The sequence below is a fragment of the Meles meles genome, chromosome 4 (assembly GCF_922984935.1).
Source record: "Meles meles chromosome 4, mMelMel3.1 paternal haplotype, whole genome shotgun sequence".
Classification (NCBI taxonomy): Eukaryota; Metazoa; Chordata; class Mammalia; order Carnivora; family Mustelidae; genus Meles; species Meles meles.
Genome location: NC_060069.1, coordinates 151,322,386 through 151,350,285, shown reverse-complemented (window position 1 = coordinate 151,350,285; position 27,900 = coordinate 151,322,386). Strand labels below are relative to the sequence as shown.

The 27,900-nt window shown below is 46.1% G+C and overlaps 1 protein-coding gene across 5 annotated transcripts in view; it reads left to right on the top strand.

Annotated features, from left to right (window-relative positions):
* The window catches only part of TIAM1 (TIAM Rac1 associated GEF 1), a 380,123-nt gene that overhangs the window by 311,687 nt on the left and 40,536 nt on the right, over nt 1-27,900 (top strand). For all 5 annotated transcript variants that reach the window (XM_046002793.1, XM_046002792.1, XM_046002795.1 and 2 more), the window contains 4 exons: nt 2,199-2,280; nt 7,797-7,883; nt 10,287-10,511; nt 25,919-26,025. In XM_046002793.1, coding sequence (XP_045858749.1) covers nt 2,199-2,280; nt 7,797-7,883; nt 10,287-10,511; nt 25,919-26,025 — 501 coding nt within the window. The remainder of the gene's footprint in view (nt 1-2,198; nt 2,281-7,796; nt 7,884-10,286; nt 10,512-25,918; nt 26,026-27,900) is intronic.

Genomic DNA, 27,900 nt, shown 5'->3' with positions numbered 1-27,900 from the left:
GAAAATATATTTTAAAGTGCAGACCCTTCTTTAGACTTTGATATGTTTTATTAGTGCTTTTTACTAAACACGATGTTAGTCTAACTACCACCAGAAAGGACTGTGGCCAAGGGGTTTACCTAGATAACACTAAGTTATCGTCTGACGCTGGTCAAAGACACAACGACTTTCACACCAAATCCAAAGGAAAGTAGGAGGCAGTAATAGGAAAGAATAGAGAGATTATTCACAAAGCTGTGGTCCCACCGGGTCTGTGGAAACCGCTTGGAACTTTCCGGAGATGATTGGAACAGTGGCATACTGCCACCTAGGGTAAGAGTTTGGGTCTCAAGGAAATTTTGTAAAAGTGTGGTGTGAAGAGCACTGGGTGTTACAGGCAACTGGTGAATTATTGAACACGACATCTGAAACTAACGATGTGTACTGTATGTTGGCTAATGGGGTTTAAATTTAAAAAGGGGGGAAAAAGTAAAAACTAAGGCTCAAAGTAAGTCGAAGGGAACACAGTTCATGGCATTTTATCAACCAGTCCGTGGTGTTCTCAAATAATGGCATAAAACGTTAGTGTATTTGGTAGTTTTGACTTTGGTACCGTATCTTCTGAACTAAAGATCGGTTTTCTAACTGATTTCTTCTGATTTGTGGAGGGTATTTGTATGAACATTTTTCTGAAGTATAAAAAGAAAACACATGAAATTACACCCCTAACACATGGCATTTGTCGAAAGTTGCATGAAGTGAGCGTGTTCTAGAGGACCCAGACTGTGTGGTCAGTGGTCCCTTTTTTTCAGGCTCCCTGAGTCCCAAGCATCAGCTTCATCTCTCCCACTTGTCAGCTGCCCCAAGAAAGGGAAGAAAAGGAAACTGCCGTTCTTTTCTACTTGCCTGAATTACATTATTTCTGGAGGAATCACCATGTGGTCAGAGATGGGAGCAGGTTTAGATAACCACCGAGACTTCCCGTTCAGGCTAAGAGACATCCTTCTCTTATTGACCTTGGCACAAACAGATTTTCAGTTCAAAACTGAACGATAGCTTTTAAGTTCCATATGAGCTTTGACATGCGTATTTGTTTTTGGAATGTTTATCATAATTTTGGAAATGGCCTTTGGCTTGCTTACTTAAGAAGTAAGGTTTGGTACCTCCAAGTGAAAATGAATTAAACTGAATTCAGATAAAGTTTCTGGTATGTGACCTGCAGCTTTCTGTTACCTTTTCCCCCTCCCAAGCTTTCTTGGGTTTCTAGAGAACTGAGTAATTTACATGCTTTAGTTTTCTAGCTAATTGGGTATAATCCAGCGGCTAAACGAGAATACCCTCCATTTATATAATTTGCTGTCCATTTCAGTTTTTTTTTTTTAAATCTATTTATTTGACAGAGAGAGAGGTCACAAGTAGGCAGAGAGGCAGGCAGAAAGGGTGGGGGGGGAGGAAGCAGGCTCCCGCTGAGCAGAGAGCCCGATGCGGGGCTCGATCCCAGGACCCTGAGATCATGACCTGAGCCGAAGGCAGAGGCTTTAACCCACTGAGCCGCCCAGGTGCCCCCCATTTCAGTTCTTTAACTTGTTGCCATCTATTGTGCTACCATGAGCCTTTGGGCAAAAATGGTTGTGAACAGGAGAGAATGGAAGCACAGAGACTTCTCCTTATTTCTAGAAATCTGTTGTCAAGATCTTTATAATCTCTTTCTGATTTTAATAAATTTTTTTCCCCAGTACTTGAGATTGGGGGGGGGGGCGCAGAGGGAGAGGAAGAGAGAGAATCTTAAGTGGGCTCTAAGCCCAGCATGAGGGAAGGGGGCTCCATCAGACGACCCTGAGATCATGACCTGAGCCGATGTCGAGAGTCAGACGCCTAAGTGACCGAGCCACCAGGCGAGGCGTCGCGAATACTGGAGATTGTTTATGACTTTAGCAAATTTATTTCTCAGGTCTCTGAGAGATACCAGGTAGGAGAAGACACACAAAGTGATGTTGAGGGCTTATTTATAAACTGGAACCGTAGCCAAGCTGGGGAATATGAGTTTGACATTTCTGCTGTGGTTCTTAATGAGTTCAGTTCGATAAAGAGACTGGGATGTGATGAGACTTTACTTCCAAGTATCAATTGCGAGAAAATAGATCTACAAAATGATGTCTATTCCTAGTAAGTTATTTATAATGAAATCCTCATCAGACTCCTCTTTGTCGACTTTTCAGCTGTACAAAGAAATTGAAATTTGCCCAAAAGTCACTCGGAACATCCAGATTGAGAAGTCAGATACGGCCGGTGATAATTATGGTACGTTTATTTTTCTTTGATCTTTGGTGTTTTTCAAGTTAAAGCAATTCCTGGGTAAACATGCACTTGTTTACAATTCAGTAAAGTGCCTTTGGGGCCTGTTTAGAACAGATAGCGCATCTGGCTTCTGTGCTCTGCAGAGTGGCCAATGTCAGGAAAAAAGAGATATTTACTGTGGGTACGGGGAAGACTTCAGCGTAAATTTCATAACCTTAATCAGCAGGATTCAACTGTCACACAAAGGAAATGCCTGTATCGGGAACAGATTACTTTATCTTGTGGTATACGCTTAGTAATGGAGAAGTGATCTTTTCACACCTCTCTCCCTCAGATATACTCATTATTTTCCCTTCTCCCACAAATCATGTGAAAGGAACTCATTTTGGGGTTGTATGGGGGGCCCCCAAGACCCCCCCTAGAGTTGCTGATTCACTAACACGACCCAGAGGACTCAGCATATAGTCCTACTCATGACCATGACTTATTACAGGGAAACTGAACAAAGCAACATCAATAAAGGGGAAAGGCACACAGTGGAGTTGGAGGAAACCTGGTAACAAGCTTCCAAGAGTCCTCCCCCAGTCACACAGAGTGTCCTTAATGTCCCCAGCAACAAGCGGACAGTGCCTGGGAGCCGTGGTCCAGTGGGGAAGCTCGTTGGAGACTCAGTGCCCCGTCAGCCACATAGACACCCTCTGCCTAGCGTGTAGCAGAGGCTCGGACTCCCAGGCGGAAAGCAGGTGTTGGGCGTAAACCCTATTATTTGCACACATTCGAGTCCCAGGGAGCCTCATGGTGAGGGCGATGGGAACCCACCCCAAATCCAAGTCCCCGGATGCCAGCCAGGGGCCAGACGTGTGAGTAGGCCTCTCAAAGACTAGCGCTCAGGGTTGCCATGATAACGCTTCCCCACGCTGTCGCCCATCTCCTGGCGCGGTTGACTAGATCATCCCTTCCATATGTTTCCGACTGCTTAGCGTCGCGCCGTGTGATCGGACCAGCAGTGGAGCTGGTGCTTCAGTAAAAGACGTGGGGACATCCATCCCGCCACGTTAGTCAGGAGCGGCGGGCTTGCCTGTGAGGTAGCTCCCGAGAGGGAAATGGCTTCCTAACTTCACCACGCATCTGTCGTGGGTTGGCTGGGATGCTCTGTGTGGTCATCTTGGCAGGGGGGAAGAGAGGAGGTGGTAAGCCAGGCGCCCGTGCACCCCCAGCTTCCTCCAGGGGGCAGGGATGCGTCGCCCTGCTCTGTGCAGGGAGGAGGAAAACCTGGAAAGCTGGAGGGAAAGACAGGAGCCTACCCTGTATGCTCATTTACGGTTTCTCCCTGAGTTCAGTTTTTCGGCTTTTTAGCATCTGAGCATCTTCAGGTCCTTTCCTGCGCAGCGGGACAGCGCGGTCCTTCCGCACCCACTCCCGCAGGTGCCCGGTCCTCATCTCCGAACGCTCCCGAGGCCACCTGGCTTAACGAAGAGAACCTAATTTTGAACCCTGGTCACTGGCATGACACCTTCCTGCTGTTTACCTAAAACTAAAGATGTCATAAACCCGGAGGATGTTTCCAATGGCAGAGGATAAATGTCTGTGAAGGGCTTATAATGCCTCAGAAGCGTGACCTTGGTCATTAAAGCGGTTACTGGGAGCGGTGCTATAAAGAAGCATCTGGGTTCTCCAAAGGAAGATGCACTGCACGCTCTTTTTTCTCTTTAAGCAGCGAGAAGCAGGAGAGGGCTGGATTTCAAGCTCCTGAAGTGGAACTCTAAGGTTGACTGGTACTTGGACTCGGAAACGGGGCATAAAACTGCTGTACTTGTTATATATATATATATTTTTTTTGTTGTTGTTGACATGGCTGAACCCACTTGCATTTCCACGCTGAAGGTGTTACGGCGCATCAGACATCTGCTCACAACATCTTGTCAGCCGCGCTTCTCAGACCGTCTGATGCCTTCGGAAGCAGGGTTTTCGTTTTGTTTTCCTGTCCCCTGTGGACCACCGCTGCTTTCGTAAACTACGAGAGCTCACACGTGGAGGTGTGCCAAGGTCACACAGCGGGGTTCTCAATGCTTAGTCTCAGTTTCTGTCCTTACATGACTGTCAGCAGCCAGCTGCTCTAGGATCCTGGATTGCACTTTCTAGAACCTGCTACAGGGGCTACTCTGAGTTCACGTTGGCATAAGGTCTTCCAACAGCGTATTGATTGAGAAGTTAAACAGTCCCCCAATCCCGAGAGGCCTGGTTGCCTCTGACCTCAGAACCACCAGTGAGTCTCTGAATTCAGCGTGTCCGTATCAAACACCAGCACCCAGGAAGGGTGCCTTCCTGCTGTGTCCCGAGCTTGGTATATGTGAAAGAGACTAGCGCGTGCCAGCGTATGAAAAGCTAGCTACAAGCCACATGCTCCCCTCTGTCTTAGAGCACTTCAGGGAGGGAAATAACACTTAATAATCCAACTGATGGAACCAGTGGGAAGATACGACGCTTCCTTAATATCTCCCGGTTGCTCTTCCCACCACCTCGGGCTGCACAGTATTTGCAAACCTTGTTGAAATCAGTTCAGATAGTTACGAGATGAAACATGAAGCAGAAGGACGCATCATTTAAGGAACATTCGTTCTTTTTTCTCCGGTGACTGCCGCTTTTGTGTTTCCGGTCGTGTGAACTGTTTCTGTTAGAGGTGCCTTCACTTGGCCCATTCTCTGAATTTCACTGTACCCTGGAATCTGATTTTGGGTACTTCCCTGCTGTTTCTGATGTTGTCATGATTTTTCTTTGGCTATAGATTTTAGTATGAGGAACTGTCTGGTTGGTTCTCACAGGACTTTGTCACCTTGGTTTCTTTTCTTAGTTTTAATCACTTCCTTCATTCTCGAGAGCAGTTCTGGCCCCCGGGGTGCCTCCTGGTCTTTGTAACTGAGAGCCTTCCGAAGGGGCGAGTACGTTGGGCTTATATTCCATGACTCCCTCTGCCTCCTGTCGGCAATCATTTGGGGCTGCATTACATTCATCGGCTGGGAATTAGATGGCTACTATCCTATTTAAAAGAAAAAAAAAATCTTGACTTTGCTGATTAATTGTTAAAATCAGTGTTCTTTAGTGACCTCAAAATAACCCAGCTGTAGGATGTACCCTATTTTCTTTGTATCTGTCAGTGTCGAAGATGGGTATAAATCCCTCCTGCACAGTCTCTTGGGGACTCTGAGAGCCCCAGGTAGTGTCTGCTGTGCAGCCGAGTGAGGGGAGAGCAGCCTTTTGGAATGCTGAGAGGGGCTGCTGTTTGCTTAACAACTAAACGGGTGTCTTTCGGTAGGAATTCCAGCGCAGAGCTCAACTGCTACTAACTTTGTGCATGTTGGCTTCCATTTGCCTGATCTTCCAGAAAAAGTTGCTAAAGCGTTCTTCAGCAATCCTATCACAGAGATTCCCACCAACTTGAGGGGTCCGATCTCTTTTGCAGAGCTGTATTTGCCCAGTGCCTACTTCATGGTCAGCTGTAGTCCTTGTTATTCTCTCTTGGTTATTAAAAAAGAAGACCAAGAGAAGAGGGAATGGGGCAGAGGAACTGCTCAGCCTTCTCCACTGACTTTGGCTTAAGTAGGCTTGGAGCCTGTTCACCACTGTCGTCCTCTGTTCTGGTAACTTCCATTCAGGCGGCTTCTCCCCTAGCACCTTGGCATTTGCTGCTCACTTTAGTTTTTGTTTGTTTGTTTTTTAAATCTATTTGACAGAGAGAGAGATCACAAGTAGGCAGAGAGGTAGGCAGAAGGGGGGGGGTGGGGGAAGCAGGCTCCCCGCTGAGCAGAGAGCCCAATGCAGGGCTCGATCCCAGGATCCTGAGATCACAACCTAAACTGAAGGCAGAGGTTTAACCCACTGAGCCACCCAGGCGCCCCATCGCTTTAGTTTTAATAGAAAAAGAAATTTGGCCTCAGAACTTTACAGAGTCACAGCATTTCAGAAAGGAGATTCCTGTATTTAATGAATCTTATCCATTCTTTCTCTTGACCTAGCCCACAGTTCTGCATCTATTCTAACGGATACGGGGAAAAACATTCTCTACTGAAACGCAGATAGAAAACCTGTTTTAAGGCTCATGTCCACGTCAGTAGCTCATATATAAAATTGTTTTTACTTGAGTGAGACTTCTTGAACCGTAATCGGAAAGTTGCAAGTGGCTGTAAGAATGGAATTCAAAATAGGAGTGGAAAGTCCTCGGGGCGTTGCCTGTGTTGTCCCCATCTGAGGGAGTTATGGTACTGGAGTGGGCGAGGACAGTTGGTAGTTTTGCCCGTGTGTGGGTATCTGTTTCCTGGTCCTGTGAATGAAACAGAAAAACACATAGTTTTTATGACATGGCCTGAAAAGTCTTGATGACTCCCTGGGTCCCTGTCCTGTAATTAGTTCTTCTGTGTTGTTATTCTTTGCTTATATGTTCTTTAAAATCAATGTGTGTTTTTCAGCCTCAAGGTAAGGACCTATATAATGGGATTATTTTTCACCCAGACCTGAATGATGTCAGATCTTTACAGCTGCGTTTGTTCCCGTTGCTGTTTTAGGGGTGTTCGTCCATGTTTTACTTGAGGGGAAGTGGTACTGGTTGGGACCTTGAAGCAGAAAGAGGGTCTTTTGTGTGTGTGTGTGTGTGTGTGTGTGTGTGTGTGTGTGTGTGTGTAAGTAACTCTGCACACAACGTGCCTCCCAAACTCAACACTGGGGTCAGGAGTCAGCTGCTTCACTGACTGAGCTGGCCAGGCACCCCGATCAGAAAAGAGTCGCAGTGAGACTCTTCTAAAAACAGAGGTGACCAGGGCTTTGGGTCACAGAGCTGATCCAGGAGCCCCAGGATCGGGTGCACCCCAGATCCCCTCTTTCTCAGAATGTAACAACCCCAGGAGTAATGAGCTCATAGGCTCTGGGCTCGGAAAGACTGGACAGGTGAATAAGGTAATGTTAAGATCCTACATTATAGAATGTGAAATCAATCCATTTCAGTATACAATAAGATTTGTCAAGTGAGTTGCTACTTAATCCTGTTTGCAGAATTTTATTAAATCAAACTAGTTGTCAGGACAACAATACGTATGGCGGAACACATACCGTTGTTGTCAGGTGTAATGTCTCGTAGGACAAGGATTGGCTAAGAAGAGTCAAGAGGACCCAGGTGAGATAAGCTCATCATTCTGTTTGTGCTGGGGGGAGGCAAGGAAGAACAAACACTGGCATTTACTAGCGAGCAAGGTAAAGGAAAGTAAAATTGTCTTCCACTTAAGTTGATAGGTAGGTGGTATAAGGATAGACGTACCTGGTAAGACTCATTTTTGCAAGTAGTGACTTCTTTTTAGAGTTCTCTAAAAATACATTTTCTGCTTTGCAAAATAATACGAACAAGGAAAAACAATTGCTCCAAACTGTAACCAAAAATATTCAACATACGTCGTTCACAGCGGGTACTTCCTGCTGTTGGGTAAACATTCAGAAGGTGTGAGCCCTACCATTCTGGCTTCTGTGTTTTCTAGGGTTTTCACTTTCCTCTGTGGAAGAAGATGGTGTTCGAAGGCTGTACGTGAATAGTGTAAAGGAAACCGGTTTAGCTTCCAAGAAGGGTAAGTCATTGGCTGTCTTGTCTGTTTGTCTGTCCACCTCTCCTAAAATCCCCTTGGGGTGTCTCTGGTGGTACAGATTATTCGAACCCTGTGTCATTGAAAATAAAATACGGATTTTATTCTCTAAACTCAGGTGGGTAAGAAATGTCCCGTTCTTGGATTTTAAATCTGATTCTGAGCCCATGTCCTTGGGGCAAGTGGGAAATTCCATTCTAGTCTGACATGATTGTCTTTCTCTACCAGGCAGGATGGTATGGAAGTCCTAGGGGGTTTTCCCAAAGCAGAGCATTTGGGAACACCCTCCTGTGCTGGCCCCCCCACTGCCATTGGCTCAGTCCTGAGCCTGCAGATCTCCTTCAGAGTGGATGTTGTCTTGCTCCCATTCATGGAAAAATCTCGGCAGAAGTTGGGAACCTAGGGATTTGGGATCCCATCTTTTTGCCCCGCGGAGAAAGCTCTCCTCTGCCCCACCCTGCCTGCAGCCCTACAAGGGCTCACTGGAGTCCGGGTTACTTGTGAAACCCCAACTCTCTTTCCTCTTTGTGCTCAGAGAGAATCTTTTCAGCCTAGATTTTTTGTTTCCTGTGTTAGTTTCCTTGGGCTACAGTAACAAATGATCACAAACCGAGTGATCAGAAACAACAGAAATGTATGCTTTTCTAGTTCAGGAGGCCTGAGGTTCAGAATCAAGGCATGGGCTGTTTTCCTTCTACCCGTGCAGGTTACCTCGCCCTGTGCTGTAAGCCAGGGATGGCAGCAGTGTGACAAAGGGCAAATAAAGTCAAAGTCATTTATCCACTGTTCTCATGGAGGAGGATTTTCCTTCCGTACTTCTCAAGGCCAAAGGCAGCCTGGAGGCCAGGGTCTGACATGATGTCAGGGTCTGCAGGCCGGGGCTTGAGCTGTAGCTCAGCTAAGAGTAGAGGTGGGTAGGGCTCCTTCTCCTTCAAACCCGAAGGCTGATTGTTATCTCTCGCAGCAGCGTGGAGAGTGTGCCCGTTGGCGTCGGTGTGGGGGTGGGGAAATGTGCCTCCTCGGCGACAGTCACTTCCTGTTTTAGTTCTCTGAATCCAGGAACCCTGGTGTTAGAGAAAAACAAATGGCCGTGGGCTCCAGCCCACCGCCCCATGTCGCCCTGTTCTCTGTAGATTGAAGAGTGATGGCCATTTGGCCACCTGGGTCACGAACACCATCCTAATACCCGCTCGTAGAGAGCAGTGTCAAGAAAGATATTTAGGGAATAGGGGTTTTGTTGTTTTTGTTGTTGTTGTTGTTGTTGTTTTTAACGTTAAGTCTAGCCTCTATGTGCAGCCCTCTGGGTAATTATGAAACATTCTCCTTCTTTAGCATCTGATCTCTGTTTTTTTTTTTTAATTTTTTTTTAAATTTATTTGACAGAGAGAGAGAGATCACAAGCAGGCAGAGAGGCAGGCAGAGAGAGAGGGGAAGCAGACTCCCTGCTGAGTAGGGAGCCCCATGTGGGGCTCAATCCCAGGACCCCAAGACCATGACCCGAGCCAAAGGCAGAGGCTTAACCCACTGAGCCACCCAGGTGCCCCTACCTCATTCTTTATACACCACGTTGGATGCCCATCACCTTCTAACTTCTAACATCACCTTGTGCTCTGACCTCTCCCTTTCTCAAACTGCTGACATGTTCTTTCACCATCAGGTTGAAATCCCCCAGGGAGGGTCCGTCACAACCTCTTGTTCTTTTGGGTTGGGCTACTTCACGGCTGCTCCTTTGGGTCCCCAACTTCGGCAGCTCTCCCAGCATGCTTTGCAAAAGCAGCAGAACCTTCGGGGACCTTCTGAGAGATACGCACTCCGAGGTCCTGATGGAGTTCAGCGAAGGGAGGAGGGCACAAAATGATCCTATTTGGTTCATAGATGGTGTTGGGGATCAAGCCATTTTCTGTGGTCATGGCCAGAAGCGACTCCCCGCATGCTGGTTCCCAAGCTCATTCCATGGCGGTGATCAGGAGATGTTAGTGGGCTGTGCCACATGTGTGCGCTGTAGCACGCGCGCGTGCAAAACTTACTGATTGCAGTAATCAGAGCATTTCTGCTTTCCTCCCCCAAAACCGAGGACAGTGGCCAGGTGGGGAGGAATTGGCCGATGCCCGAAGCACAGAGATTTGGGAAGGAGTGAGTGGGTTTGGTCGGTGTGTTCAGGACAGGTAGGCGTGCTGTCACATCCGAGTCCAGAACCTTCCGGAACCAAGGCCCTTGTGATCTCCTCATGCTGGCTATGGAGGACAAGCCCCTCCATGGACACCAGCTCCGGGGCCGGGGGGCCCGTGACATGTGAGCTTCTGTGCTGTCGCGATCTGACTCGTCCCCGCCACGGCTGCTGCTTTAATGTGCGTGTGAAATGAAACATTTTCCGTCTCGCGTTGGCAGGCCTGAAAGCGGGAGATGAGATTCTCGAGATCAATAATCGTGCTGCAGGCACCCTGAACTCCTCTGTGCTCAAAGATTTCCTCGCACAGCCGTCCTTGGGCCTCCTGGTGAGGACCTGCCCTGAGCCCGAGGGAGGCGTGCAGCTGCTGGACTGCCCGCCCCACCGAGCCGACAGCCCCGTGGACCCCAGCGAGAGCCCCCTGGCCTTCCTCAGCAGCAACCCAGGTATGGCTGCGACGTGGACCGTGCGGGGTGTGTGTGAGTGTGACTGTTCCACCGGACTGGGGCCAGCAGGCCCAAGATGTGTGAGTGAGATGAGCTGCTTCCCGAAGGCGTGCTTCCTGTTAATTTCCAAGGTTCAGGAGATTCGTGTTCTCGTGAAATATGTGTCTGGTCCCCAGTCAGCCTGTCCTACACGGACAGCTTTAGCGTACCACTGGTGTTTGTCATTTTGGAGAAAATCAAATGGGTAGAGACCACCGTCTCTTGGCTGTGGATGGAGATGACAGAGGGAGAGAAGGGCCAGGAGTCACTGGCGCTCTGGGGCCTAGCTCTGCCATCCACATCACTGTCCCCCAAACCACCCCAAACCACCACCATCCCCCAAACCACTTCCCTTCTGCGTGAGAGAGGCCGTAAGTTGCCCAAAGTGGACATGCATCAGAGCTCCTAAGGTCGGCTTCTCTTGGGGTCCCCCGATGTTGCATGTGAGTCCAGATGCAGAACCATCCCTGCCCCATTGTTACTCTCTCTGCTCGCAGCTTTTCTCCCCATCCCTTTGTAACCTTGCGCTCCTCCTAAAAGAAGCAACCAGAATGCTACCTGCCCCTTGAAGCCTTCCTAGTAGTGGGACCTACCAGAGCTAGCTCTCTCCTCTGGGTCCCTAGGACCCCCCAAAGACATCTTTCACGTGGGCCCTAATCATGTGATACTCTTACTGGCTTGTCTCTCCCTTGTCCTGAATTTGTTTCCCGGGGCGAGCTTGCATCTTCTTCCTGTGCTCCCACAGGTGCCCTGTCCTCGTTGGTTGAGAGTCAGTGAGTGCGCGCAGCGGTCAACAGCATTATGTCACTCCTTCCTTCCCTGTGACCTGATTGTAGAATTGGGGTTGATTTTAGTGAGTTAGGGTTTTGGACTTATTTTCTTTCTAAAACTTGAGTTAAATTAAAAAAAAAAGTTTTCAGTTTCAAAATCTGGGGGTAGGTACTTGGATTATTCTCGCCCTGCCCATTGTTTTCCAGATTCCCTTCTGAGGTTTGGCTCCATGAGAGTAAATCGCTGGCAGAACCCTTGTGAGAGTTTTCTTTTGCTCAGTGGCTGTCGCAAGAATTTGGCAAGTTGAGGCTTCAGAAAATTGATGCACCTGTTTCTGTTGACTTCCTTGAGTCATTATGTCATTTCAGTACCCACATCCCCGTCATGTGTTTTTTTGTGTTTTTTTTTTTTAAGATTTTACTTATTTATTTGACAGAGAGAGAGAGACACAGAGAGAGAGAGAACACAAGCAGGGGGACTGGGAGAGGGAGAAGCAGGCTTCCCACCAAGCAGGGAGCCGGATGTGGGGTTTGATCCCCTGACCATCCCCGGACGATCCCCGGACACTGGGATCATGATCTGAGCCCAAGGCAGATGCTTAAAGACTGAGCCACCCAGGCGCCCTGACCCCCCTCAGATTTTTAGAACCATACTTCCACATAAGCTTAATGCGGAATGGAGATCACGAAGGCTGTTCTTTTGTGTGACCACGAGATGGCAGCATTGATCCCATAAAACTCCAATCGCGGAGAGAGGTTTCTATAAGACTTTGAATGAGGTATGTTGTGTTAGGTTGAGTTACTTAAAGGATTTTTATAAGATCTGGATGTACATACTATGAAAGACAGTGTGTGCACAACTTTTTTTGAAAAAATTTTTTTCTGTCTGAGCCCTTCCTGTGGATTATGGATGTAAAGCAGGGGTTGGCAGACTACAACCCATCAGTCAAATGCAACCCACAGCCTGTTTTTGTAAATAAAGTTTTATTGGGACACAGTCATGCCCGTCATTTATGTCTTGTCTCTGGCTACTTTCTCACTGCAAAGGCAGAGTTGAGTAGTAGTGACAGGGACTCGTGGTCTGAAAAGCTGAAAATATTCACCATCTGGCCCTTTATAGATAGTTTCCCTGAGAGAGTGTGACTGGAATTGCTCACAATTGGCCCCTTTAAAGGTCATCACTATTTTAGGAGCATTTCTTCTTTAAAAAAAATTGTGTATGTATGTGTCTGTGTGCATTTTGCAAATTTTTATTAAAATTGTTTTACATAGGGGCGTCTGGGTGGCTCAGTCATTTGAGCATCTGCCTTTGGCTCAGGTCATGATCTCAGGGTCCTGGGATCAAGCCCCGCATCATGCTCTCCACTCAGCAGGGAGCCTGCTTCCCTTTCCCTCTCCGCCTGCTTCTCTGCCTACTTGTGATCTCTCTCTCTCTCTCTCTGTGTGTGTGTCAAATAAATAAATAAATAAGCAAAATCTTTAAAAAAACGTTTTACTTAAAATGTATTTGCATACAAGCATTTTAGAAATACTCGAGTACAGAATATAGAGTATACATATATCATAGGTGTCCCATCTTTTATATGGTGTTTTAAACTTAACTACTGACCTTTACATACTGTGTATGACCTCCTTTAGGCCAGTCACCTTTGAAGGCCGAGTGCTAAGTCCACTGAACCTACTGGTGTTCAGAACACGTTAAAATTTCCAGTTTGGAATCATTCTTAGAAGATTCATTGATTCCTTTGCTTTTTTCTGGTCGAACGATACGTTGGGTCTGACATTCGTGAGTGAGATGCTGAAAGTCATTATGGTGACTGGGCCGTGACTGTGTTCTCAGACTTAAATGTTAGCGAATGTTCTGTTTTTTAATTGGTTCACCTTTTAGTATTTTGCAATGATCCCAAATCCTTCAGAACAAAGTCTTCTGAGTCCAAGTCAGATCACCAGCCTGGCTCAAGACAAAAGCAAGAAAGTCAGGTCATCGTGTTTAGTTTTCCTGTCAGGTCTCTAAGTTGTCTTCAGCATTCATAAGTTCCAGAAGAATTCTCAAATGCTCTGGGCGGTCGCAGCCCAGCTAGGGTGGGTGGAGGGGAAGCCTGAGTCTCAGCCTCTCTGCCTTCTGGTGGCTACTGCTTCCTAGTTCCCGTTTAACCGTGAAAAATAAAAGAGGCAAGTAAGCAGGATAAAATCACCTGAAAGATGGCTCCATCATGAGGCTGAAATAAAGCAGCATCTGCCAACAGCTGCGGTTAAAATAGCAAAGAAAACCACTAGCAAAATGGTACAATGGGGAGGCTGCACTATAGCCTTAGTCTAAATTTAGAAGAAGCTAAAAATAAACATCCTGAGTGGCCAGTTTGAGGCCTGATGCAGGGACCATCTTAACGGTGGTCACAGTGCGTGATTGGCAGCCTTGATGGAGGGCCTGGCACTGTCTCAGGGTCCCGGGGGTCCTCGGGAGCCCTGGCAGGTGCCCATTCACGAAAGTCTGGCCCGGCTGCTCACTCTGTCCTTCAAGCCCGAGGAGGCAGACTTGGTCCAGTCTTGCCCTCAGAATCCTGACTGCAACAGGGAAGGAACTTTCAGGGCTGGGTTAATTCTGAGCCCCTTTTTCTCATGGAAAGGTTTATTTCCTCTCTGAAAGCATCACACCCTTGTGGCTAGGAATGGGCTCTGGGACCAGGTTTCTCGGCACCGAGTCCTGTTTTCTCTTTTTTCTAGTGTTTATCAGTTTCATCTCTCCAAGCCCCGGTGTCCTCATGCATCAAATGGGGATCTTGCCACAGTCCTATCTCGCTAAATTGTTGTGAGGATGAATTGAGTTATAAAAGTCAAGTGTTTAGGTCTTAGGAAGTGCGCGATAAATGTTACACATTCGAAGCACAATCCCTTAGGGGGACGTGAAGATTTCCTGGCTTCTAACCAGAGGCTGCTCACGTCGGGTCTCACCGGTCTCTGCCTCGCCCACCTCAGTCTGCAGCGGGTGAATTACCTGATGACTACATTTATGAATACCTTCCTTAAGTATTTTCCTCTCCTGGGGGGGCCGGGGATGAGAGACATCTGGGCCCCTTTTCAGAGATGTGATTCACGTGGCCTGCACTGAGGCCTGGGGGTGCATTTGTTGTGGGGTTGCTTAGAACTCAGATTCTAGGGGTGCCTGGGTGACTCAGTGGGTTAAAGCCTCTGCCTTCGGCTCAGGTCATGATCCCAGAGTCCTGGGATCGAGTCCTGCATCAGGCTCTCTGCTCTGCAGGGAGCCGCTTCCTCCTCTCTCTCTGTCTGCCTCTCTACCTAGTTGTGATTTCTCTCTGTCAAATAAATAAAAAAATATTAAAAAAAAAAAAAAAAAAAAGAACTCGGATTCTAACGTGCAGCCAGAACTGGGATCCACGACCGTGGGTCAGCAACTCTCCTTTGGTTGGTGGTCGCCTTTTTGGTGTCTGATGGAATGTTATAATCCCATGCAAATCATCTGTAGTGTTATTTCTTGATACCACGCTGTGGTCTGAGATATTTTTTTTTTTTTTTAAGATTATTTATTTAAGTAAACTCTATACCCCACGCGGGGCTCGAGCTCAGGACCTGGAGATCAAGAGTCTCATGCTCCATCCACTGAGCCAGCCAGGCACCCCTGAGATTTCTGTAGTGCAGATCTCTTAGGCGATGTGGATTACATCTCCAGCCTCCTCTCCCTGTATTGCAGGGAAGCGTGGTTGCACGGATTGCTGTGTTGGCTGAGAAAACCACAGACCTCGACCTGAGTGTTCTAAGACTCAGTTTCCTCCTGTCAGTCACTGACCGTCCATGGGTCCTTTTTGAAATCTTTCTTGAGCTACTTTGATCCTTTTTTTTTTTTTTTTTTTTTTGATATTTGTATACTGGCATACTGGTAAGAAAATGGAGGAAGGATGTCTAGACAAAAAGTCCCTTGAGTGACTGTTGTTATGGAAAGATCCTTGGAGCAAAGAGGAGGAAGTTGCAAAACTGTTTGTGCGAGGTTTCCAGAAAGCCTCTTGAATGTTCCTGTGTGGTTTATTTTCAATACTGAGCTCATCTAGGGCTGCTAATGTTGGGGGCCAGATAATTCTTTGTTGTGGTGGGGGGGGCGCCCTGGGCATTGATGTGTACCAGCATTACCACAGACCACTTAAGTTAGTGAGTAGCCCCTACCCCCAAGTGGGGCCAGTCAGAATGTCTATATGTTGCCAGATGTCCCCTGAGCAGCAAAATCCCCCATTTGAGAGCCACTGGCCGGATTTATCAGAAGGTAAACCTGCCTCACCCAGTTAGGGAACTATTCACAGCGAACATCGATACAGGAAAGCAAATACAGATCTAAAGTCATTTTTTTAAAGTTTCATAAAACATTTATTGAGGGAATTCAAATACAAATGCCCTTTTCTGGCATCTCCCTCTCCCTCCCCCCTCTTTTGAGTCAAGGGAAGAGCAAAGAACAAATAAATGCTAAGTTTGAGGCCTTTCTCCCAAACGTGAGTAAAACTGTTCTGGCAGGACTTTTTTTTTTTTAAGATTTTTATTTACTTATTTGACAGAGAGGGATACGTGAGAGAGAGAACACAAGCAGGGGGAGTGGGAGAGGGAGAAGCAGGCTTCCTGCCAAGCAGAGAGCCCAATGTGGGGCTCGATCCCAGGACCCTGAGATCATGACCTGAGCCCAAGGCAGAGGCTTATTAGCTTAATGACTGAGCCACCCAGGCGCCCCAGCTGGCAGAAGATATTGATCACTGAGGTTAACTCCTGAAGCAAAGGTATTTCAGTCAGTCATTATGCAGAAGCCCACATTTTATGCAAGTTGTAAGAATCCATGCCGGTGGCACTGAAGGTATCTTTCCAGGGTTTCGGAATATCTGTGGTGTCGTTCACTTTAAATCCTGCCACCGAGGGCTCACGTCCATTCCATTTTTATCGTGATTGAAGCTCTGCTTCATCTTTCCTAAAATTCCACCTGGCCCTTTGGGGCGAAGCAGGTGCCCTCCTGTCCTTCACTATTCCTATAAAAATGCCGGGGCTCGGCAAACTGAAGTTGGTGGTTGTTTGAGAAATGATCATACTGGAAACTGAGCCTGGGAGAGCCAGGCATCTGCAGCCCACCCTGGCCCGTAGAGTTCAAGACAGCTGGGGCCATCGTTGGGTTTGGAGAGTCAGCCCCCGCCTTGATAGACCTCAGGCACATGTGTCCAATGCCACGTGGACCCCGGAGTCTGTTTGGAGTGCAGAGCTCCCTCCTGCAGGAAGTAGATTAAGCAGTGTCAGGAAAAGCTTCTGTGACAGCGGGGAGAGGCGAAGGCACCTTGGTCAGGGAAGGAATGGTTGGGCACGCTTCCCTACCTACAGTGCCTGTGAAGTGAGCATTCTGTTCCAGACTGCTGTTCCATGCAGACTGTCTGGAGCCTGATTCTGAAAATAAGACAAGCAGGCCGAAGGGAGAGGCAGCAGAGAAAAAGAAACTACACAGATTTATCTCCCTACAAACAAATATGGCCCCGTCCTTCAGAGCTCAACGTCTCATAGATACCAGGAGCCGGTGGTCCTCTGTTGATAAAATGTGGAGCCTGGTGCATTTTGTAAACGGTCTGGGTTCTGTGCCTTTGTCATACAGCACCTGGCCCGCTTCCTGAGGCCTTGCTGGGGCCAAACCCCTGGTCTTCACTTCCAGCTGCATTGGGTTGATGACACCTGTCAGATCCTGTGAGGAGGCAGAAATGTTTGAGAATGTGAGAGCCTCCATTGGCTTATTTAAAAAAAATTTTTTTTATTTTTTATTTATTTTTTTTAAAGATTATATTTATTTATTTGACAGACAGAGATCACAAGTAGGCAGAGAGGCAGGCAGAGAGAGAGGAGGAAGCAGGCTCCCTGCTGAGCAGAGAGGCCAATGTGGGGCTCGATCCCAGGACCCTGAGATCATGACCTGAGCCAAAGGCAGAGACTTTATCCTACTGAGCCACCCAGGCGCCCCTCCATCGGCATATTTTTAAAGAACACGAATAAACCTTACATTATTTCACTTTCATGACCAAGTAACTGAATCAATAATGCCTATATCTGTAGTTTTCATGGATTTAAAAATTTCTCTCCATAGAGAAATAGATGCTGAGATTTTGTGAAATTTGGCTGGAAAGATGTTATTTGTTAAGTTAAAGTTGGAGGGTTTTTTTTCATCGTCTATATTAAGCTGTCCCTGATTCTTTGTTTTTTCTTCATAATTATTTTTGTTTCTTAGGTTTGTTGTGGAGAGGGTGTTTGTGCTGATCTTATATATATTATGAAGTGTTTCTATGGAATTCTGAATAGGACAGTAGGAAGACTGAAAAGCAAAATAAAATCCTTTCCTAGTGACTAAATTTCATTTCAGCTACATGTTTTTATTGGCAATATCTAACTTTTTCTTGCCCCCCTGACCCCAGCCCTCAAATCATTTTTTTCCTCACAGAGATTTAAACCCAGGCATTAATCAAGGCTTTCAGAGAATCAGTGTTCTAATTGGTTCTTCTTTGGCAACGTTTGAATTAGAGAATCTGCTTATTTAATAACCATTGTTAAGGCAGCTCGTGAATGAAAGAGTTTTATCTTCTTTAAGTCCTGAGTGGAATTGGAGGGAGTCAGGGGGAATGTGTCTCCACCGAGTAAATTAAAGAGAAATCTAAATGTCGGCGGCGTCGATGTGTCTGTCCTGCCAGTGGTGAGTGGGATGTGCTAGTCACAATGGTTCCTCAGTCCCAAGACCACTACTGTGACGAGAAAACCAGTCTGAACAGTGAAGAAATCATCAGGCCTGTTTACAAAATGTGTGTTATTCGTGGTGCCCGTGGATGTGGCCGGGAGGTCCTGTCCTGTCCAGCCTCAGCCCTGCTCTGTGTGTCCTCATCCTCTGGGGCTCTCCCCCATCCCATCAATCCTTTGTCTCTTCAGATTTGGCCCCATTTCTCTGTGCCCCCAAAATGGTGGCCGGGCCCCTCCTCTGTGCTGGACATTGTGCAAAAGGTGGGGACGGAGTGGAGGTGAGGCCACGGTTCCCTTGCTCTGACCACCTCGTCAGCCACCTCTCGGCCTTGTCTGCGGCTTTCCCATCTCTCTGACGGTGAGCAGAGCCATGTTTGTGCAGACGCCCTGTGGAGGAAAGGGCCACAGCTCCCCTCCGGACAAAGAGGAGAATCCCTTCAGTATCTCCTGTTAGAGGAAAGCGTCTTGTAGTGCAGGGCGTGGAGAGCTGCATTGGGGTTGCCAGAAAACTCCGCAGATTCGTAGGCTAGGCGGCCTTCTGAGAAGCTGTCAGTTCCTGCCTCTCTGGCTTTCTTTGATGGCTAAGTCCCCCCCTCACCCATTTATTGGTTATCTTCTGCTAAGTATCAGACCACCTCAAGACAATCATTCTGTTTGCTCATTCTTTTGGGCTGGGTGCTTGCTCTGCTGACCTTGCCTGGAGTCACTCATGTGGCTGTGTCATCTGGTGGCTTGACCGGGGCTGGATCGAGATGGCCTTGTTTGCATGTCTGGTGCTTGGTTGATTGAACCCCCCCACCCCCCACCCGAGGCCTCTCATCCTCAGGAAGCTAGCTTGTGGTTTCTTCACATGAAGAGTGCAGAGGTCCTGGAGGCGAAACCAGAAACTGCAGGGACACTTGCGATCTTAGCCTGGAATTCGTGTCTCCCCATCAATGTCACATTCTGTTGGTTGAAGCAAGTCTCAAGGCCAGCCCCAGTTCATGGGGTGGAGGAAAGGTAGCACAAAATTCTGTGCCCAGAGGGTTGGATAGAATTATCACTTCATAAACTGTCTTCCACAAGCTGCATTGCTTTTTCTCTTTCTTGTTTTATTAATTTTTATCTTCAGCTAAGGGCAGAAGCATGGCATATTGGAGTAGAAAAGAATACATGCTGTAGAATCAGGCAGACCGGGGCACCTGGGTGGCTCAGTCAGTTGAGTGTCTGCCTTCAGCTCAGGTCATGACCTCAGGGTCCTGGGATGGAGTCCCACGTGGGGCTCCCTGCCCAGTGGAGAGCCTGCTTCTCCCTCTCCCTCTGCCCCTCCCCTGCTCATGCTTTTTCTGTCTCTCTCAGATGAATAAATAAAATCTTAAAAAAAAAAAAAGAATGAATTGTATATACCTACAGATACTGATTTGTAGAACTTCCCTTATATTCTAAATATTAACATTTTTGCTAGTTATACGTTGAAGATAACTTTTATCAGTATGTGTCTTGTGGCTTTTGACAAAGAAGAGTTTTTAATTTTAATAAAATCTGATTTTTTGGTCTCAGATGATTTATGCTTTTTGTATCTTATTTAAGAAACCCTTCTCTGGCCTAAGGTAACAGACATTGTCGTCTATATTTTCTTCTGTGAAAGATTTTATACTTTGGGCTATTCACATGCTTCTGATTTACACCTCCCAGGTACTGATTTTTGTGAATGGTGTATGTTACGGGGCAACTGTGTATTTTTCCATCTAAGTAATCACTGTCATAACAACGTTGATCAGATACACCAATCCTCTCCCCGGGATCTGCAATGGCACACCTGCTGTATATCAGGAGACAGGAAGGCTGTTTCTGGGCTTTTTTTTTTTTTTTTTTAAAGATTTTATTTATTTATTTGACAGAGAGAGAGCACAAGCAGGAGAAGCTGCAGGCAGAGGGAGAGGGAGAAGCAGGCTCCCTACCAAGCAGGGAGCCTGATGTGCGGCTGGATCCCAGCACCCTGGGATCATGACTTGAGCCGAAGGCAGGCGCTTAACCCACTGAGCCACCTGTTTCTGGGCTTTCTGTTCCATTAGCCTGTTCCCTTCCTAATTCTCCATTGCTTTAATGATTCTTTGGTGTTTGTTGAGACTTACGTTGTGGTCTAATGTGTAGCCTGTTTGCAGAAATTGCTTATCCTTGGGGAAAACGTACATTCACAAATTCTTAGGAGCAGGGTTTGAAATATATTCACGGATCAAGCTTAATAACAATTGATACATTTTCATATTGTGACTAAACCTGCTTTGTCTGACATTTGTCACGTTTTCTTTAGGTTGGCTGACTACGTTTTCCTCCTCCTTTTACTTTTAATCTCCTGTGTCTTTGTGTTTAGATCTCTTTCTTGTATATTGCTTGTAGGTAAGGCTTTGTTTTTTACCGTTTTGGTTTTTTAATCTAAAAGTATCAGATTTAGTTCACTTTGCATTTATGAGAAGATCCATGTCTTTTGACTCGTTTCTATCCCCTCATTTTGCTGGCTTTGTCTTTGCTTGTTTCTTTCTTTTCTTTCCTGCCCTCTTTGGGCTTGAATTTCTAAATTTCACTCTCGGTTTTATATAATCTAATTCTGTTTTAGCGGTCGCCCTTAAGATATTAGCGTGATTTCTGCCATAATGAAGACCCAGGTCAGTCTTTTTACTTCCCTTTTGAAGCATAAAATGACCATGAAATGCTTTAAATATAATCACCTACATCACTGTTTTAGTTGCGTCTTTCTGTGACCTACAAAGTCCTCCTCCCCAACCTTTTTTGGAGTGTGTGCGGTGTTATTTTACAAACTAAGACTTGCACCTGTGTACATCAGCTCTTTACTATTTTATTGTATATCAGATTGTGTGTGTGTGTGTGTGTGTGTGCGTATGTGTATGTGTGTTCCCAGCTGAAGTACAAACATACCCTATTTTATTGTGCTTTGTGGATATTGTGTTTTACAAATTGAGAATTTGTGGCAACCCTGCCCTGAGCAAGTCTGTTTTTGCACCACATTTCCAACAGCATTTGCTACTTTGTGCCTCTCTGTCACATTTTGGTAATTCTTGCAATATTTTAGGCTTTTTTTTTTTACTATTATTTGTATGGCGATCAGTGACCAGTGATTATGACTTGCTGACAGCTCAGGTAACTCGTATTTTTTAGCAATAAAGTATTTGTAAATTAATGTACGTACTTTTGGGGGCACGTGGCTGGCTGAGTCGATGGGGTTGTGCGACTCTTGATCTCAGGGTTATATGTTAGAGCCTCATGCTGGGTGTAGAGATTACTTAAAAATAAAATCTTAGGGGCACCTGGGTGGCTCAGTCGGTTAAGCATCTGCCTTCAGCTCAGGTCATGATCCCGGGATTATGCCCCACATCGGGCTCCCTGCTCAGTGGGAAGCCTGCTTCACCCTCTCCCACTCCCCCTGCTTGTGTTCCCTCTTTCGCTGTCTCTGTGTTAAATAAATAAATAAAATGTTTTTTAAAAATCTTAAAAAAAAGATATCTACTTTTTTTAGACCTAATGCTATTGCACATTTAATAGACTGCGATGTAGTACAAGCGTAACTTTTACAAGTGCTGGGAAACCAAAAAATTCATTTGACTTGCTTTGCCTTGATAGTCACTACATTGTGAACCCAATGCACAGCATCTCCTAGGTATGCCTGTATATCCTTTCAGGGAGGTTCTGTTTATAGCAAACTTTCTCACTCTGTTTCTCAGAGAACATTATATTCTTCTTCTTTTTTTTTTAATATTTTATTTATTTGACAGAGAGAAATCACAACTAGGCAGAGAGGCAGGCAGAGAGAGAAGGGGAAGCAGGCTCCCTGTGGAGCAGAGAGCCCGATGCGGGGCTTGATCCCAGGACCCTGGGATCATGACCTGAGCCGAAGGCAGAGGCTTTAACCCACTGCGCCACCCAGGCTCCCCAGAGAACATTATATTCTTCTTATTGAATATTTTGGCTGGAAATACAATTCTGTGTTGGTAGTTTTAGCATTTGAAGATTTCTGTGATTCAGGGAGGTCATGTCTTCAGATAGACCTTTTTATTCTTTCTTGAACTTTTATTTTTCTTTAAAATTTTTTTTTTACTCTTTATATATATTTTTTCATTATTTGGAGAATACTTTATTAGTTTCTGTAATCAAACGCATGTAGATAAGACCTTACAAATTTAATACAGTGCATTACCCCTGTACAAATGGAAGAAATTATGTTTAACATTTATAGACCAATATGTTAATTTCTGTTAATTTCCGTACAACATCGACCCAACACGTACGACTGGGATACTTTTTCCAAAGTTGGCAGCACAGCTAAAGTTTCCAAATTTATATTTTTATTTTTTATCTTTTATTTTATCTCATCAGTGCTTTTTATGTTTTTATTTATGTATTTGTTTATTTGAGAGAGAGCATGAGCAGGGTAGAGGGGCCGAGGGAGAAGGAGAAGCAGACTCCGCACTGAGCAGGGATCCCAGGACTCCAAGATCACGATCAGAGCTGAAAGCAGTCACTTAACCAACCAAGCCACCCAGGGGCCCCTTGAATTTTTTTTTTTTTTTTAAATTTATTTATTTGTTTGGGGCACCGGTGTAGCTCAGTCAGTTAAGCATCTGCCTTTGGCTCAGGTCGTTATCCTGGAGTCCTGAGATTGAGTCCCGCGTCATGCTTCCTGTCTCACTATCTCATGCTCTCTCTCCAATAAATAAATAAAATCTTTAAAAAATTTGTTTATTTCTTTGAGAGAGAGACAGAGAGAATAGGAGGAGGGGTGGAGGGAAGGGGAGAGAGGGCCAAGCAGACCCCACACTCAGTGCAGAGCCTGATCTGGGACTTGATCTGATGACCCTGAGATCATGATCTGAGATAATGACCTGAGCCAAAATCAAGGATTAGACACTTCACTGACTGAGCCACCCAGGCACTCCTCTACTGAGTGTTTTATTTGAGTGGTTATTGTTATCATCTTGAAAATTCTGTTAATTTATCTAATCTTTTTGGAAGTTATCTCTTTTCTTGTTCCTTCTTAAAAAATTTTTTTTGACGATACTTCACATTCTCTATCTGATGACTTCGATACCATTCCTTGGGAGTCTTACTCTGTTGTTTCTTGTGTCTGCTGCTTCTGACTCCTGGGGACCTAGTTCTTCCTGGGTTTTATGATACTGGATTATGGGTTTTTATTTGATCAAGCTTTATCTGTGGGCATTGTACGATACCATCATTAAATGTGAATTCCTCTGCGGCGCCTGGGTGGCTCAGTGGGTTAAAGCCTCTGCCTTCGGCTCAGGTCATGATCTCAGGGTCCTGGGATCGAGTCCCACATCGGGCTCTCTGTTCCGCGGGGAGCCTGCTTCCCTCTCTCTCTCTGCCTGCCTCTCTGCCTAGTTGTGATCTCTCTCTGTCAAAAAAATTAAAAAAAAAAAAAAAGTGAATTCCTCCAGAGGGATTTTGATTATGTCTTGGCTGGAGCCCTTGGAATACAAATCTGCAACAATTTTAAGGCAGTTTTTCATCTTGAGTGTCATGGATGAAATGTTTGTGTCCTGCCACATCCATATATTGAAGCCTTGAGCCCCGATGTGATTGTTCTTTGGAGTTGGGGTCTTTGGGAGGTGATTAGGTGAGAGTAGGCCCCACGATGGGATCTGTGTCCTTGTAAGGAGACAGAAAGAGCGGAGCTCACTCGTTCCTTACACGCTCAAGGGAAATGTCGTGTGAGAACATAGGGAGACGGTGGCCTTCCACCAGTCCTTAACCAGAACTGAATCTGCGAGCCCCTTGACCTTGGACTTCCATCCTTCAGAACTGAGAGAGGGAGAAGTGTCTGTCATTTAAGCCAACACATCTGTGGTCTTTTGTTAACAGCAGCCCAAGCAGACCAAGATGTGGAGTCTTCTGGATGAGTCTCGAGCACCCGGGGGGCAGCCTGTGGTTGTCATCTTTGGAGACCCCTCCCCCGCCTTGTTGCCTCCTGGCTCTTCTGTCCTAGAGTGTGGGCAGAATCAGACAAGCTTCCTTTCCTTAGTTTGCTCCCTTCTCCCTCCTCCCCTCCCCCGCCCTCCTCTCCCCCTCCCTTCCCTTCCTCTAGTGAATACTTTTTTCTTTTATCTTTTTACATCTTTTTAGACAAAGGGTGTGGCCTTTCCGGGCAACCATATGAATGTGGGACAATCAGTTCTAAATCTCTAGCTCTTACAGACCGGATGCCAGTTTTCAGTGTCATGTCTTTACAGTTGAAACCAGAGTGTCCAAGGCACCGGTTCCCAAGCCGGGATGCGGCTGCTGTGGGGAAATGTGTGGGTACATTTTTCTTGGCCCAGAGAGTGGGGGGTGCTAATTGTATTTACTGCCACCGAGTGTTTGTATTTATAGACACCGAGTTAACTAAGCTTCTTTCTTTGATTGCTTCTTTCTTTGATTGCTTCTTTCTTTGATTGCTACTTTGATAGAGGGAGCAAGTTACTAGAAAATCCTAGAGCCGGGGCACCTGGGTGGCACAGTCAGTCGGGCATCCGACTCTTGATTTCTGCTCAGGTTGTGATTGCAGGGTCGTGGGAATGAGCTCTGTGCTAGTGTCTGTGCTCGGCACAGGAGTCTGCTTGAGATTCTTTCTCTCCCTCTCCCTCTGCCCCTCCCCACCATGCATGGCACCCCCCCCCCCAATAAATTAATAGATCTTAAAAAAAAAAAAGAAAGAAAAAGAAAATTCTAGAACTAGAGCAAAAGGAGGACATGGACGGAAACTTCCACCCAGGTTGTATTCCCTTCATTGCAGAGCAGGACAGGGGACTAAGGATGCAGCGTTGGAGCCCAAGTATGTGCTTGGAGGTCAGCTTCCTCCCTGTTTTATGTCCAACTTTGAACCTGAACAGAAAGTGATGCCAAGCAGAGGATGACTCTGATAGTGTCACTGGAGAAGGTGTAGCCTGTTCGCAAACAGGTTTTCATCCAAAGAGTCAGAAAGTGGCTCCTTCTCTCTGATTTTTCTGTCTTGCGCATTTGTATCACAGTGACGTCGTCCCTGATCTGGGTTTGTAAATGTCTTAGAGCCTCGCTAGTCCAGGCGTGGTCCATATACAGTATTGACTGGTATCATCTTGGGGCTTGTAAGAAATGCGGAAGTTTCTCCAGCCCCGAACCTATTGAGTCTGGATCTGCAGAGCGTGATCCCCTGGGCTTAGATGTTCTTTACATTTGAGAAGCCCGCCGGAGACGATGACTGTGATGTTCTTTCCCTTCACCTTTGCATAGAATATGGTGGGAAGTATGGAAGTCTGGTGTTAACATTCACAGTTTGCCAGACTTTTGCAAATACAGACCTCACACATACTAGGACCAAATGTTTATTGTCCGTGGGTCCACCTCCAAATACCATCATGTGGGAGGAGGTTAGGACTTTAGCATATAATCCAGGTATGTTTTATAAAATTTATTATTTTTAAAGATTTTATTTATTTATTTGACAGACAAAGATCACAAGTAGGCAGAGAAGCAGGCAGAGAGAGAGGAGGAAGCAGGAGCAGAGAGCCCGATGCGGGGCTCGATCCCAGAACCCTGGGATCATGACCTGAGCCAAAGGCAGAGGCTTTAACCCGCTGAGCCACCCAGGTGCCCCTAAAATTTAAAAAAGTATATATATATGTACTATCATATAAAAATAATAGTAGTAACAATAAACACAGCAACACACGTACTGAGCCAATATTGTGGAGCTCACACTCAGAGGGTCTAAGAGTGTATACACGTGTTGGGGACCTGACCCTAGGCCCCCCTTGCACAGGCCTGGCGTTGGGCAGTTGCTCTCCACGGTGACCCATATTTTCTCCTGATTTCATCTTGCAGGACACGGGCTCTGCAGCAGCGAGCAGGGCAGTAGCGCCGAGACCGCTCCAGAGGAGACGGAGGGCCCGGACTTGGAATCCTCAGATGAGACTGATCACAGCAGCAAGGTGAGAGATTCTCATTTTCACGTCCCACGTGTCGAGCCCCTGGAGAGTCACAGCTGACACGTCACCTTTGCAGCTGGGTATGGCTAGAAGGCCTCTCCACGGGACTGGGTGCTTTTACCTCTGAGATGTCACTAAGATACGAAATCCCAAGTATAGCCTCGGTACCCAATCTATACGTGCAAATACAGGGCAAAAATCAGCTTTAATGAGTTCACATCTCGTTTCCCCTGTTTCCCTCTTATGCTTCCATTTGTGTTGGAAGAAATAGCATCTAAAATGTGTGTGACTGGGCCAGACAGACTTTCCTGCCATGCGTGGTTTCCGTATGATCTGTGTTTGGTTCTCGTAAAACATGAGTGGTTTTTACATGAAAAAGGAAGAAACGATCCTTTTCTTTTTTCATATGGCATAACCCTCCGTTGTTCGAGGCCTGTGAGAAAGCCCTTCTTCTCACTCTTTGGTGGAAGACCACGTATTTGTTTTCCGTAATTCATCGTGCTTTTATCCCCCTTCACAAAGAGGTCTGTGGTTCCGTAGCCTGTTCTCAGCACACTCTCCAAAGTACAACTGTTTAAAAACTTGGTGTTCCCTCCGTGCAAAGACCCTTCCCCGGCAAACGTAATTGTACGTGATTCTATTTCTTTTTTTTTTTTAAGATTTTATTTATTTATGAGAGAGAGAGCATGCATGACAGAGAGAATGAGAGAGAGAGAGAGAGTGCGCACCCATGAGCAGGGGGGAGGGGCAGAGAGAGAAGCAGGCTCCCTGCTGAGCAGAGAGCCCTATGCAGGGCTCGATCCCAGGACCCTGGGATCACCACCAGAGCTTAACCCACTGAGCCACGCAGGGACCCCTCATGATTCCGTTTCTGTATTTATTCACCTTTCCCAGCATTGCTGATGTATGTATGTGGAACCCTCTACCTGCCTTTCTTTGGTTTGACATTTACCACTTTCTCTGATCAAATCGTGTAACTTTAAATTATACCTTTGTTTTCCCTTTTGCAGTGTCAGGGTGATTCTTGCCTTTGCCCAGTGATTGGATGATGGGGTGGGCAGGGGTGTCAAATAACGTAACTTAGGAGAGCATGTTGGTCATGGAAATGCGCTATTCAAATATGAATCATTATTTTAAAAACCCGCATTTCTCTGTGTGTGTGCGCCTACGCTTGACTATCTTCAGCGTCACGTTTACCCCAGGTGTGTTTCTTTGATCATCACAGATAGGATCACCCTTCTCCATGTCTTAAGTTGAGCACAGTATAAAATTTAATATTTGAGAGTAATTTTGATAATTACAAAAGGCTTTTATATTGTTGGTTGTTAATTAAAACACAGATGAATGGAAATGTACACATTTCATTTAAAGCCAAAAGAGACAAGCAGAAACTTGCTTAAACTTACCTTTTAGATGTGTGGCCCTTACTTTACTTCTAGGTACTTGGGGAGGGAGGGGGGAGGGACAGGCCCCCTCCAGAGAAATTCAGTATTTCCAAACTGAGGTAAGATACTTGGAAGGGTATTTATTAAGTCATTTTGTTATTGAACTTAAAAATGTTAATTCTCAGTTTCTAATTTAATTTAGGAGTACAGCTATTTCTCCTATACCTAAAACCTTTATTTCTGAATACTTTTTAAGTTGGGTCATTTTTACCTCACTGTAATAGGCCAGTGTTCTCATTCCTTGTGGATTTTGAGATTGTTTTGGTTTGAAATTTTGTGAGTCATGAGGTCCTAAACAGGGTCCTCTATAATATTCGGTCTGGCAGCAGAGAGGAAGGAGGCGGCCCCAGAGTTTTGTTGAACTGCCCTTGGATACCTTTCTGGCTTTGTGGTTCTTTCTCCAGAGAATAGGTCTAAAACACATCTGGAGCAG